General features: G+C 35.6%; 1 protein-coding gene across 1 annotated transcript; it reads left to right on the plus strand.

Moving 5' to 3' along the window:
• Nucleotides 1–2,169: 2,169 nt before the first annotated feature.
• LOC149550394 (glyoxylase I 4-like) lies at nt 2,170–5,216 on the plus strand. Its single transcript, XM_089793420.1, has 3 exons — nt 2,170–2,406; nt 4,320–4,425; nt 4,693–5,216. The coding sequence occupies exons 1-3, from the start codon at nt 2,246–2,248 to the stop codon at nt 4,978–4,980; spliced, it is 555 nt and encodes a 184-aa protein (XP_089649546.1). The 5' UTR covers nt 2,170–2,245; the 3' UTR covers nt 4,981–5,216.
• The last annotated feature ends 7,583 nt before the right edge of the window (nt 5,217–12,799 follow it).

Here is a 12,799-nt window from a genome sequence, read left to right on the forward strand (position 1 = left end):
TATTAAATTAAAATTAGATTTATATCAAAACTAAAGACCTTATTATTATGAAATGTATCATCATATTAATTAATAAAAAAATATATAAATCGATATCATATCATGATCAATATAGAAAACATCTCTCTCAATCACTCATCCTAGCCGAACGAATCTAATCTTTGAAAAATAAAAGCATTTCAAAGTGATTTGAGAACACAATGTGACCAATAAGCCAATATTTGCATTAAGAAAACAAATTTTCTCCACCGTACATTACAAAGACTAAAATAAAATTTAAAAGCTGTTGGAAATACATTTTTTTGACATATGCCTTAAAATAACAATACCTCAAAGGTCTAAAACGATGGGCTATAACTTACCACTGCGTTAAATATTTTATTATAAAACCAAATTATTTTTTATAATAAGAACTACGCCTGTACTTCGGACAAAAATACTTTGTCCTAAATTTAACTTAATATTCCCAAAAGGAGTGTTGGTAATGGTGGCAGATGCCCCTTTTTTTCAAAATGATAAAATACTCCGTTTTTTTTAATGATGTTTTTTTAAACGATAGGAAATTTCTTATTATTATATTATTATTCTTATTTTAATGGTACTTTGAATTCAATTGTTAAAAAAAGTCACAAGAAAGAAATTAGCAAGGTTGTCTATTTAAAAGATTGCTTAGTCCTACATTTTTCTAGATTGTTGCAGTTCTGTCATTTTCTTGCCTAACTTGATGATGAGTGTCTTAATTGTTCATAGTCTTCCTCCTGAAAACATCAACTTCAACACAAGAGAGTAGTAAAATTGATTATGTTCTTTTCGAATAGATCACATTTTAGAAAGAAATGCTTTTATGTTTCCATTTAATCAAAGTGAAGAAAACGTACACTCTTTCTTCTCTTTCTTCTTTTCTTTTGAAAATTTGTTCATTGATGTATCATCGTTTCAAGAGAGAGATTTTTCTTTTGACCTTGCTTTCTCTCTTCACAATGATGATAGATTATAAAATGGGCCACCCTTAAACAAGACACACTAAGTAAGAAATTAAGCTTGAAAAAAAAAATGTCAACTTTGGCTATTTAACACTTTTTGTCTAGAAATGAAGCCTTAGTGTGTGATGTTTAAGCCGTCGTAATAAAATGTGATAACAAAAGTCTAGTAAAAAATAATCACACTATAAAATCCAAAAACGATATTAGCGTGGATGCTCCTTAGTCCCTGGCTCTTAGCCGAAGAAATTTCAGGCATGCGTGGGCCCGTATCGAGTACCTAACACTTGTTTGTGGATGACCTACATTTTAAAAAAACAACATTAAGTCAATGGACTATTGGTCTACTCGTGAAGTTGAAAGACACACAAAGAGCTTACTAGGGATCGGTCTTGTTAAGTGTAAGGCTATGACACCATAAGGATAAGGCCACAACATGCCCCATATCATGAACCCTCCATGGAAGAAAGCCCAAAAAAAAAAAAAAACCAAAAAACCAAAAAACAAAAACTAGTGACTATTATTCTTTTACATTATTTTATTAAAATAAAATCCTAACGTGGTTAAATCATTTAGAACTGTCAATATTCGGCGGGACCCACGTAAGCGTTTTCTATTCAAAACAAACACAGATTTCTGCGACGCTTTCCAAGGAACCTAATTTCCGAGTCACACAGCCACGTGGGCGTGGAGCCCACGTCATAAACAGAGTATTAAAAATACACGAAAACAAAAACTCCAATTTCTTTATTACGAAATGAAGAAATGGACAGTAATCTGCCAGCGCAGCAAGTGCCGGAATCTTTCATTTTTTAAAATCAAGCGGGCTTTTTCGTCCGTCAGATCGCACTGACACGTGGGGCCACAACGTCCACAGATTCTTTCCCGATGTGACAGCTAACGTGGCATCTGACGTGGATGGTCGAAGTTATAGTCATCAAGTGGAGTTTCAGTCATCCATAGAGAAAACATGTATTTTGGGCAATTGTGATTGGACGCAATCCAAAGGAAGAAACAACACGGGATGCACTTGCAAGTTGCCACGTCTTATATAAATCATTTGATATATAGTTTTCATTGTCTTTTTGGTCATGCGAATCCAATGTTTACATATGCAAATGAGCTGTAACCCGAAAATCTGATGGTGGAATCCCTCCATAAAAGGCCCTCTGAGGTTACCTCTGAAGTCAGGGTTTGAAGTTGTTGTTGTTGGACAGAGGAATAAGAGAATTTGAATTGAGTTTTCCCCTGGCTTGTTCGGAACAATGAAGAATTTCACAGGTAAGGGTGAGGCATTGCCTCTTGTATCTTTAAACCATATATCTCTTGTTTGCAGATCTGTTCAGGATTCTATCGACTTCTACGAAAATGTATTGGGTTTTGTTCCAATTAAGAGGCCTGGATCTTTCAACTTCGATGGAGCATGGTAAGTAAATTAAGATAGAATACCACTCGGCCTAAATTCGTCCGCAACTTTCTTCTCTCGAGGGGAACTGATCTTCTCTTCCCTTCTCTCTCTGCTTCTTTTGTAATTTGGGAACAAAATTTGCAGTGCTTTTGGTTTTCTAGGGTTTGGTTTTGCTTTTTAATGGGGGAAATGGAGGGTTTTGGATGTGGCTGAAATCTTTTTGTTTTGTAATTTGGGGACGGAATTTGCATGATATTTATTCTTCAGTTTTCTGTTTCTGATTCTGATTTTCTTTTTCTGGGAAATCTAGGGTTATTGAGGTGGTTGAAATTTTTTCATGGAGAACCAAAAATTATGAATATTCATTTTGTCAAAATTGTCAAATTCCTTTCACCTGGTAGAGAAGACAATCTTTGAGTTATCATTTTACCATGGATTTAAGGTCAGTTGTTGGATTCAACTTCCAGTGACTGTGAAACCGAACTTGTTGTTTCTTAGAAGTGATTGAGATCTGATCGAGACCGATTGCACTACCTTCCAATAAAACCCAGAATAATTTTATTAGTGTCTTTTCGCTTGTGGGGTTTGCAACTAGTAAATGTCAAATGATCTTTGACATGCCGATGTACTAGGATGGCACCTAATGTGAGGAAGATTTGATTTTAAATTCTACAAATAAAAGCTGGCCAATTCATCGAAGATCTGGTATGTCCACTTTTAGAGTATCCATAGCTTATATTGGCAGGTGCCCCACAAGAGAGTAGTTGGGAGGTTATGATGAACTAAGCAGTGTAAAACTAGAATATACCCTGAAGTTATATGCCCTGGGTAACTTCAGGATTACTTTCAACCCGGCCCATTTGAAGGAGATGTCCAAGACCCAAAGAATCAGGGCTACTCTTAGGCGGTGGTCTTATATTTGTAACTAGTTCTCCCTTTAAATTGCTTTCAAGAAAACTTCAAGTAGAAATTAAAAAGCTGATGTTCATGTTAAGAAAATAGCAAATTGGAAGAGAAATCTTTCAATCCTCGCCAACTCCAGTTAAAAATTTGTTAAGTACGGGTACCTTTTTGTACAGGGATGGAACTGTACTCAGGGTAAGAATCGAAATCAAAATAGGAGACCAATCCCCTTTTGTGTAAACCCATTCTTCTTGTTCAAAATAAATACACAAATAATCCTCTGGCGATCCAAGGAGCTCTTCAATTGAGGTTTTGCCTAGATATCATTTAGCAGTGAAACAAAATCAAACTCTATTAAGCAAGTGAAGGCAGTTTGGTGATCGCTAACAATGGAAACTGTATAGTTTACTTTTGAAAGGTGGTTGTACTATTGGTAAAGCTTAATAATCTCATCCCTGTGTATTTAATTGAAGGGAATTTCTTGATTAGTACGCCCTTGACAAGTGATATTGTAAAACCCTATGAGTCCCACCTCTCTGTATCTAATTAGAAGGGTTTTTGGTTACGATTGGGTGGGAACCAACCCACCTTTAAGAAATGTAAAAAAATCATTTGGCATAGCAATTATGTATTTTGCTAGTTTAAATACTTTGAAGTACTATGGTTCATGCTATGTTTTTGATGATAGGGTTGCTCTTCTTTGCTGATGATTGTGCCAGCTGTGATTAATGTACTGTTAATGGGCTAGATACCACTGACCAGCACGCTCTTGTTACTTATATTTATCTGTTGCTTAGCCTTTTAGTCTCATTGATTCTTTCTGCTCACTGCGTAGACTAACATTTCTTTTTCTGATAGATTATGGTTGATTAGAAGCCAAAAGCTTTTAGAAACTCTTCTCAGAATAGAAAGATATGCCACTGATCACTTTCCTGACCCATTGTCAGGGTGATCAATGATTATGCCTTTATTTTTTTGTACTGTGTTTCTGGCAATGACTGATTCTGTTTCTGTGTGGTATTCTGTAGGCTTTTCAGCTATGGAATTGGAATTCATTTGTTGCAGAGCCCGGAGCCTGAAAAAATGCCCACAAAAACTGAGATAAATCCAATGGATAATCACATTTCTTTTCAGGTACTTGGATATTTTCCCCCTTTTTGCCCGTTGGATATTTTCCCCCTTTTTCCCCGGGCATCTACCTTGGATCATGGATTGTGATCTGAACCCTTAATGATAAAAATATTTACACAATCAACTCAGAATGCATCATGGATTGTGATCTGAAATGTTATGATAAAAGTATTTACACAATCCAACCCAGAAAACAAGCTAATATTCGAAAAAAAAATTGTTTAAAAATAATCAAGAGTTTCTGACGATATTTCAATTGTTGTTTTTCAGTGTGCTGACATGAAGGAAGTTGAGAACAAACTTCAAGAGATGAAGATCAAACATGCAAAACGCACTGTAGAAGAAATGGGCATTTATGTAGACCAGCTCTTCTTTCATGACCCAGATGGTTTCATGATTGAGGTTTGCAACTGTGATAACTTGCCAGTAGTGCCATTGGCGCCAAGTGCAAGCTGTAGTCTCCGTCCTGCTAATGCACTGCAACAGCAAAGAACAATTTTGTGTTCAGCCAAAGCAGATACAGCTCCCCTCTCTTCCCAGATGCTTCGAGTCCCTTGAAATATAATCCATTTCAACCGCCTCGTGATTCAAGTAACGTTGGTGTACATCTTCTTGTGATGTGTGTGTGTGTGTGTTGAACACCTGTCTGTTTCTACCATTTTGGGTGACTTGTTTTATATCTGATTTGAAGTTTCAGCGTGATGGACTCTTACTCGTGAAAATGAACAGTATTTGTTCTAGTGCTATTTGGACGGTTTGAATAAAGAAATTGATTCCATGTGGTTTTTCAGTACGGTTAGAGTTGCATACAGATCATCCCATATGGTGTATCTTACCTATTTTCAGCAAGAGAGAGAACAACTATTTTCAATATAATTTTTTTATTTTAACGAATTGCTATCTATATGATTTTTATTATTGATTTCTAATAAAAAAGAATAATGATTAAAAACAACTTCAGAGAGAAGGAATAAGCAAGAAGATACAATCAGCATACACTAAAATTCTATAAAAATGAACTTCTATATCTCTATTAAACTTACTTTATGAAAACTACAATTGTCAATTATCTTCTTGAAGATATATATTTATTTTATATAGTACATCTAAATATATATAAGATATATATTTATTTTATATAGTTCATCTAAGTATACATTTATTTTAAGATCTTTATAAAATATATAGTTTTGTATGATATATTTTAATAAAAATGTATTCATATTATATTATAATGTTAAATTGCATTCCTAATATCAAAGAGACCAATCATAAATTAAAGAACTAAAATTATTTAATTATTTATACAATTATTTATTTAATAAATAAAGGACCAAGTGGAGAGTATATATTTATTATCATATAAAATAGTATATATAAAGTTTATGTGGATCATCGTGGAAGTTGCTATCAAACATATGAATCTAAATGCAATACAAAATGGAGCATGTCAACATCTTAGAGACAAACAAAGTTTAATGTAGAAACCTTATTTGCAAATAAAGACCACCATAATAGTATCTTTTTGAAGATATATACTTATTTAATATAAATCATCTAAAAAATATATTATGCAAAGATTTTATAACACACACATATATAATATTCTTAAATTGCATTCCTAATAGTAGAGACAACAACCACTTATCAAGATACTAAAGTTATTTAATTATTTATATAATTAATTGATAATTATATATTACTTTTTTATTGAATAAAAAAATTGTGATGTATTAATTTTGTAAATAGATTTACATAAAGACTCAAAAGAATTTGTATTTTTAATAAAATTATTTTCTTTAATAAAGCAAATTAGGAAATAGTCTATAATTCTATGTTATATATATATATATATATATATATATATATATATATATATATATATATATATATATATATATATATATATATATATATATATATATAATTTTATTTTTATTTAAAAAAAATATTTTAAAAAAATACTATAAGAAATAGTGTAGCACTAGAAGAAATTTAAAAATAGGAGAAAGATGGATGGTGGGGATAATGCATGTAATGGTTAATGTATTCAATTGTGGTGTATCTTTGATTGGAAATCGATCATTACATGGTAGTAGAGTTAAGATTCTATTTTTGTGGATACCACATTGCTAAGGAAGTTAATAGTGATAATGCTTATTTATAAATAGGATAATGTATGCAATAGCCAATTCATTCAATTGTGGTGAATCTTTGATTGGAACTCCATCATCACATGGTAGTAGAGTTCATGATTCTATTTTTGTGGATACTAGATTTCTAAGGAAGTAAAACTGTGATAATGGCTCATTTTAAATAGGATAATGTATGTTTAATGTCCCCATCTTTTTAGCATCTCAGTGGAGTTCTTAGCCTTGACATTCTTCGAAGGCTAAGTGGAGAAATAAGAAGAAATTGATTAAATTAATTTCTTATAAAGTCGATAAGTAGGAGATGATTTCCACAGCTAGTCAAATTGTGATGTGAATATCTTGATTAAATTAATTTCTTATAAAGTCATTAAATAAATTAAAATAAAAAGGTGACTTTATATTTAATTAATTAAATTAATTGAGCATGCATTAAAATTATTGGAAGGGGGAAACTTCTAGTAATTTATTTTTCTAAAAGTACAATTAATTATTGTATTACAAGAGAGAAGCTTCTAGCAAGTGCATTAATTATTGAAAGGGGGAAACTTCTAGTAATTTAATTTCCTAAAAGCACATTAATTATTGGAAAGGGAGAAACTTCTAGAGAATGCAATTATTAAATTTTTTATTTCCTTCTAGAAAGGTGAAGGAAAAGAATAAATAGAGGTGAGAGATTCATTGATTATCATCTGATTATTGTGAATTTCATTTGATATTAAGTTGGGAGAAGAAACTAAGGTTTTCGATTTTAGTCAGCCATTGGAGAATGTCAACTCTTCAGTATTGCAACCATTTGAGGTGGTGAAATATCCGTTAAATTTGGTATTCAAGAGAGCTTCAATTCAGGAGTTTTATTTGTGCTTAAATTGGAAAATAGATTTTTGCTGCTACAATATGCATGGATGATGTCACGCTGCAGTATCTATCTTTGATTCATTTCCATTCTTGGGCATCACTATTATCAGGTTCCTCTTGTAACTATTAGTAGTTATCATTGTACTTTATAAGCATATGATTTTACTATGATAATTTAAAATCAAATTTTGGCATTACTATAGTCATTATTGTATGTCAATTGTTAGTCAAAATGTCAGTTGGCTATAGGTATGCATTTCATATCTAGTTTCCATGTATTTGCATTGGAAATACCAAAAGAATTGCACTTGCATATTAGTTCCTTGTAAGAGGATATTACACTGGTATTAGAGCTTGCTTGCAAAGTGTTTGACAAAATGTCGAACAACTGAACTCGAGAAGATTTTGGTGTTTGAAGAAGTTATAACCTATTAGGGTTATTACATTGGTATGTAATTTCCCCTTTCTAGCATTCATAGCATGATGTTGTCGTTGGCCTATTTCCCCACAGTCCCGTAGGCTAACTAGGACATTAAAGGGGCTTAGAGGCCATTTGGCCTAGACAGTTTCAGTTGCAAGTCTTTCTGAGGGGTTCTGAGGCAACTTTGGGCATACTTACTATTTATAGTAAGTCATCTTGGACATGGCTGGACATTCAGTCACAGTGGTATGTCGATGGTAATTGTTTAAAATCGATAGGAAAACTATTTATCATTGATAAGATTTGTTATGCATTGATAAAGCCATTTTATAAAGTTAAATTTAAATATTTAACTTTATTAATGCATAGACTATAGTTTGTGGGAAATATTTAAATTAAAAGAGTTCCCTTTATTTTTATAACACATTGGAGACATAAGGTACATAAAGGGAGTTATGTTTTATCCCACATTGAGAAAATGAAGGATTGAGCTCTTGTGAGAACACTATAAAAGAAATGGAAGAGCTTTTTTTTGTATGCTTGGATGAAGATTAATGTTATGTTGCTGGATATCTGATTATCGGGTTTGGAGGAAGGAATCCCTCTTTGCTAGCATTCTCTTCGCTGTTGGAAGACACAGTCAGGAGGATCAAGGGTGTTTTCACTTCAGGAAACACACTGGGTTTCATTTGGGGCATTCGCATAAAGAAATTTACAAGGGTTTGAGATGCAGATTTGAAGTTAGTTATTGCTATAGTGCCGCATGAACAGTATTTTGCTATAGTCGGCATGAACAGTATTTTGCTACAGTCAGCATGGACAGTATTTTTCTATAGTACGGTGTGAATAGTGTTGGTATCAAGTTTACTTGTTTTTTCGGCTGATTAGAAGTTTGGAGGGCTGCCGACTACATCTGCAAAATACTACGGCAACTAATTCCAGGTTTCTTCTGTCAAATTTTGATACTTTGCATAATAATTGTTGAATACAAGTCTGAATAGTTGTTGCAGCCTTTAAGGCAGCTGTAAGTGCACATCTACATTTAAAAATCACCCTTTATCAGCAAATTGAAAGAGTTTCCAGGTTTTTCATATACTGTTGAATGTGTGCCAAGTGTTTGTGAAAATGTTATGATGTGTATTTATGCATTTTAATGTCACTTCATAGTTGTTCGTAAATCTACTCATTGGAAAGCAATTTATTCAGGAAATCAGCTTTATGAGTTTGCATACAAAGTGTTTGACAATATTCCTTAAGTTAAATTTCTACAAGTCAAAGTTCAAATCAGGGGAGGATATTACAGTGGTATCAGAGCTATAAGTCCTGCCATCCTGTGGAGGTCTTATAGGAAATTTGGAACTGGCTGATAGAGGGGAAAGTGTTTGATGAAATGTCAAAACACTAAAATTAGAGCATTTATGTTTGAGCATGCGATAGGGGCCTTATAATTTCCGCAATACTAGAGCAAGACAAAGTAGGAGTTCAGACCTGCAAAGCAAATAGTCTAGTTCATCCGTACAGGGGGGTATAGAATCCAGTCATACAGACACAACGAAGGTATTCTTTGATCAAGACAGCAATATGGTTGACCGAGATGATAGGAATACAAGATTAGGTGGAGGCGGGAATGCCGGTCCAGAGCCTGGAGAGGAAAGATTCTTACAATTATTAGAGACCTTGGTACAGGGTCAGCGAGTAGCAGAACAAAGGGCACAGGAACAGAATCAGAGATTGGATCTTATGATGTAGATGATGGCTCGTCAAATGGGGTTGAATGCTAACATGGGTGGAGGAAACAATCAGAATGGAAATGATCAGGATGGGACACATAATGGAGATGAACAAGTTGGGAACAATTTCGGTCATGCACCCTAGCGAGCTAGGACAGTGAGTTCAAGGCCCATGATTCCTACATTTCCTCCTAGAGCTCCAGAGCAGCTCGTACCAGAGCCCTAGATTACTGATATACAAGACCAGTTGAGGAGAGATTGGGAAGCCGGAGGGCCAGATTTTACTGTTGCAATTACCTTTAGGGAGTATATGGATGTGCGGATGAAACATATGCCACGTGGACATGACAGGAACCAGAGCTATGAGCTACGGAAGAAAGTAGGGAGACTTGAGTTACCATATTATGATGGCTCAGGAAAGTCTACAGCAAGAGCTTGGGTTCAAAAGCTTGACACATACTTTCAATTGAACCCTATGCCCAAGGAAGAAGCTATTAAGTACGCAGAAATTCATTTGGATGGGTTAGCACACGAGTGGTGGCATAATGGTATGGTCACTATGGGACATGCACACATTAACTCATATGTGGAGTTTACAGAGAGGCTGATTGAACGTTTTGATAGGAAGGATCCAGAACTCCATTTCAAGGAGTTAGCTCAGCTTAAACAGTGGGGATCATTGGAAACATACATTTCAGAGTTTCAGAAACTTGCAGTGTTAGTAACAGATGTATCTGAACGGAGGATACTAGTTCTATTTATGGATGGGTTAGCTGATCCGTTGAGAGGGTGGATTAAAGCTTTCAACCCTCCCACTTTGCAGGAAGACATTAAGAAAGCTCGTGACATGGATTCCTCTTCATCTTCAAAAAATAAATTCCAGGCAAAGAGTTTCCCTTCAAGGAAAGATAAGGATAGGAAACCTTTTCATAAAGAGGTTCAGCCAGCTAAGGAGGAAAGTACGAGGTTGGAAAATGAGACACTTAATGATCTCAGGAAGAAGAAGCTTTGTTTTCATTGCAAGGAGCCTTGGGATTTGTCACATAAGTGTCCATTGAAAGAAAAAGCTAAGCAGATGGAATACTTTTCAGCCGAAGAGTCAGTAGATGGAGATTCAGAGCAGCCATCCGAATCAGATGGAGATGATGAAAGTTCTTCACAGGAGGAAGCACGCGGTGATAGAATGATAGCTCAGTTGTCAAGTATACAGGAGGCCGTCACTTTCAGAGTTAGGGGAACCTTGGATGGACAGAGAGTTGTGGCACTCATTGATACAGGGGCGACACATAACTTCATTGATGAAAAGTTTGTGACACGCAGAGGGCTACATACAGAGGAGCATAGGGGATTTAAGGTGATGGTTGCTGATGGCTTCAAAATTGAATGTACCAAGAAAATCTCCAACTTGTAGCTTCGTTTGGGAGATTATGACATGACAGGAGATTTCTTTGTGGTCAACATTGGTGATCAGGATATGGTGCTTGGGATGAACTGGATGAAGTCTCTAGCAGAGTTTACATTTAACCTTGAGAAAATGGAAATGAGGTTTGAGGCAAATGGTAAGAAGATAGTGCTCAGAGGTTTGTTAGATGGGAGACTTCGAGTGGTGTCACTCAAGCAGATGCAGAGTTTCTTTAGACATGATCAGGTGCAGTGGGCAACAGAGTTTAGAGTAATGCCTGAGATGATAGAGCAGCATAAACAAGAGTATCCACCTAATGTACAAAAAATAATAACCAAACATACTAAGGTGTTTGGTGAGATACCTCCAGGGAGACCCCCGGATAGGGGAATCGAGCATGTTATTGAATTAGAGGAAGGGGCTAAGCCAGTTATCATCACACCTTATCGCCATTCGAAGAGATGTAAGGATGAAATAGAAAAGGCAATTAAGGAGTTGATTGACATGGGGCACATACGGCCAAGAAAAAGTCCTTTCGCTTCTTCATTAGTATTGGTGAAGAAGAAGGATGGTACAATGAGGATGTGCATTGATTATAGGGAGCTAAACGAGAAGACAATCAAGAACCGATACCCTATCCCGCGCATCGATGAGCTTATTGATGAATTGCATGGTGCATGCTACTTCTCCAAGATTGATTTGAGATCCGGCTACCATCAGATATGGGTTAGAGAGGTGGATGTGGAGAAGATAGCCTTTAGATGCCACTATGGACATTTTGAGTTCTTAGTCATGCCCTTTGGGTTGACAAATGCCCCTGCCACTTTCCAGTCCTGTATGAATAGAGTGTTTAGAGATCAATTGAGGAAGTTTGTGTTGATATTTTTTGATGATATATTGATATACAGCCGTACTTGGGAGGAACATTTGAAGCATATTGATACAGTGCTCAGTATTCTAGAGAGGGAGTCATTATATGCCAAGATGAGTAAATGTGAGTTTGGGATGACAGAGTTGCTCTATCTAGGGCATATTATTAGTGCAGGAAGTGTTCGGGTTGACCCAGACAAGATCAGGGCCATTCTGGATTGGCCACCACCGAGGAACACTTCACAACTCAAGAGATTTCTCGAGCTTTGTGGGTTCTACTGCAGATTTGTGAAGGGATTTTCACAGATAGCAGCACCACTTACAGATTTGACACGGAAAGATAGTTTCAAGTGGTCAGAGAGGGCTCAGGATTGTTTTGACAGGTTTAAGGAGTTGATGAGTACATGTCCTGTTTTAGCCATTCCAGATTTCACAGGCCCTTTGAGCTGCAGTGTGATGCCTCGGGAGAGGGCATAGGAGCTGTTCTCATGCAAGACAAACATCCCATCGCATATGAGAGTAGAAAATTATGAGGTGTGGAGAGAACCTACAGCATCTACGACAAAGAGATGCTAGCAATCATGCACGCGCTAGCTAAGTTCAGGCAGTACTTAGTGGGAAGCCGGTTCACAGTAAAAACAGATCATAATAGCTTGAAACATTTCCTTGGATAGAAGGACCTTAATGACAGGCAACAAAAATGGGTGAGTAAATTATAGGCCTATGATTTCGACATAGCCTATGTCAAAGGGAAGAAAAATATTGTTGCAGATGCTTTATCTAGAAGGCCTCATTTGCTTGCTATTGGGATAGTCATGGATGATTGGAGAGAGATGATCTTGGCAGAATATGCTAAGGATAGTTGGGCATCTAGCATTATTGAGGGAGCTATTCAAGATAGTCGATACACTGTCATAAATGATCTGATCATCTACAAGGAAAGGAT

This window comes from Cupressus sempervirens, chromosome 7 (genome assembly GCF_028749045.1).
Source record: "Cupressus sempervirens isolate cs-2001-9-10 chromosome 7, ASM2874904v1, whole genome shotgun sequence".
Lineage (NCBI taxonomy): Eukaryota > Viridiplantae > Streptophyta > Pinopsida > Cupressales > Cupressaceae > Cupressus > Cupressus sempervirens.

Excerpts from the sequence above, each read along its gene's own strand:
- LOC149550394 (XM_089793420.1), top strand. The coding sequence starts at position 2,246 with ATGAAGAATTTCACAGGTAAGGGTGAGGCATTGCCTCTTGTATCTTTA. Across the intron at positions 2,407-4,319 it reads TTCAACTTCGATGGAGCATG|GCTTTTCAGCTATGGAATTG; the intron begins GTAAGTAAATTA and ends GGTATTCTGTAG. Across the intron at positions 4,426-4,692 it reads ATAATCACATTTCTTTTCAG|TGTGCTGACATGAAGGAAGT; the intron begins GTACTTGGATAT and ends GTTGTTTTTCAG.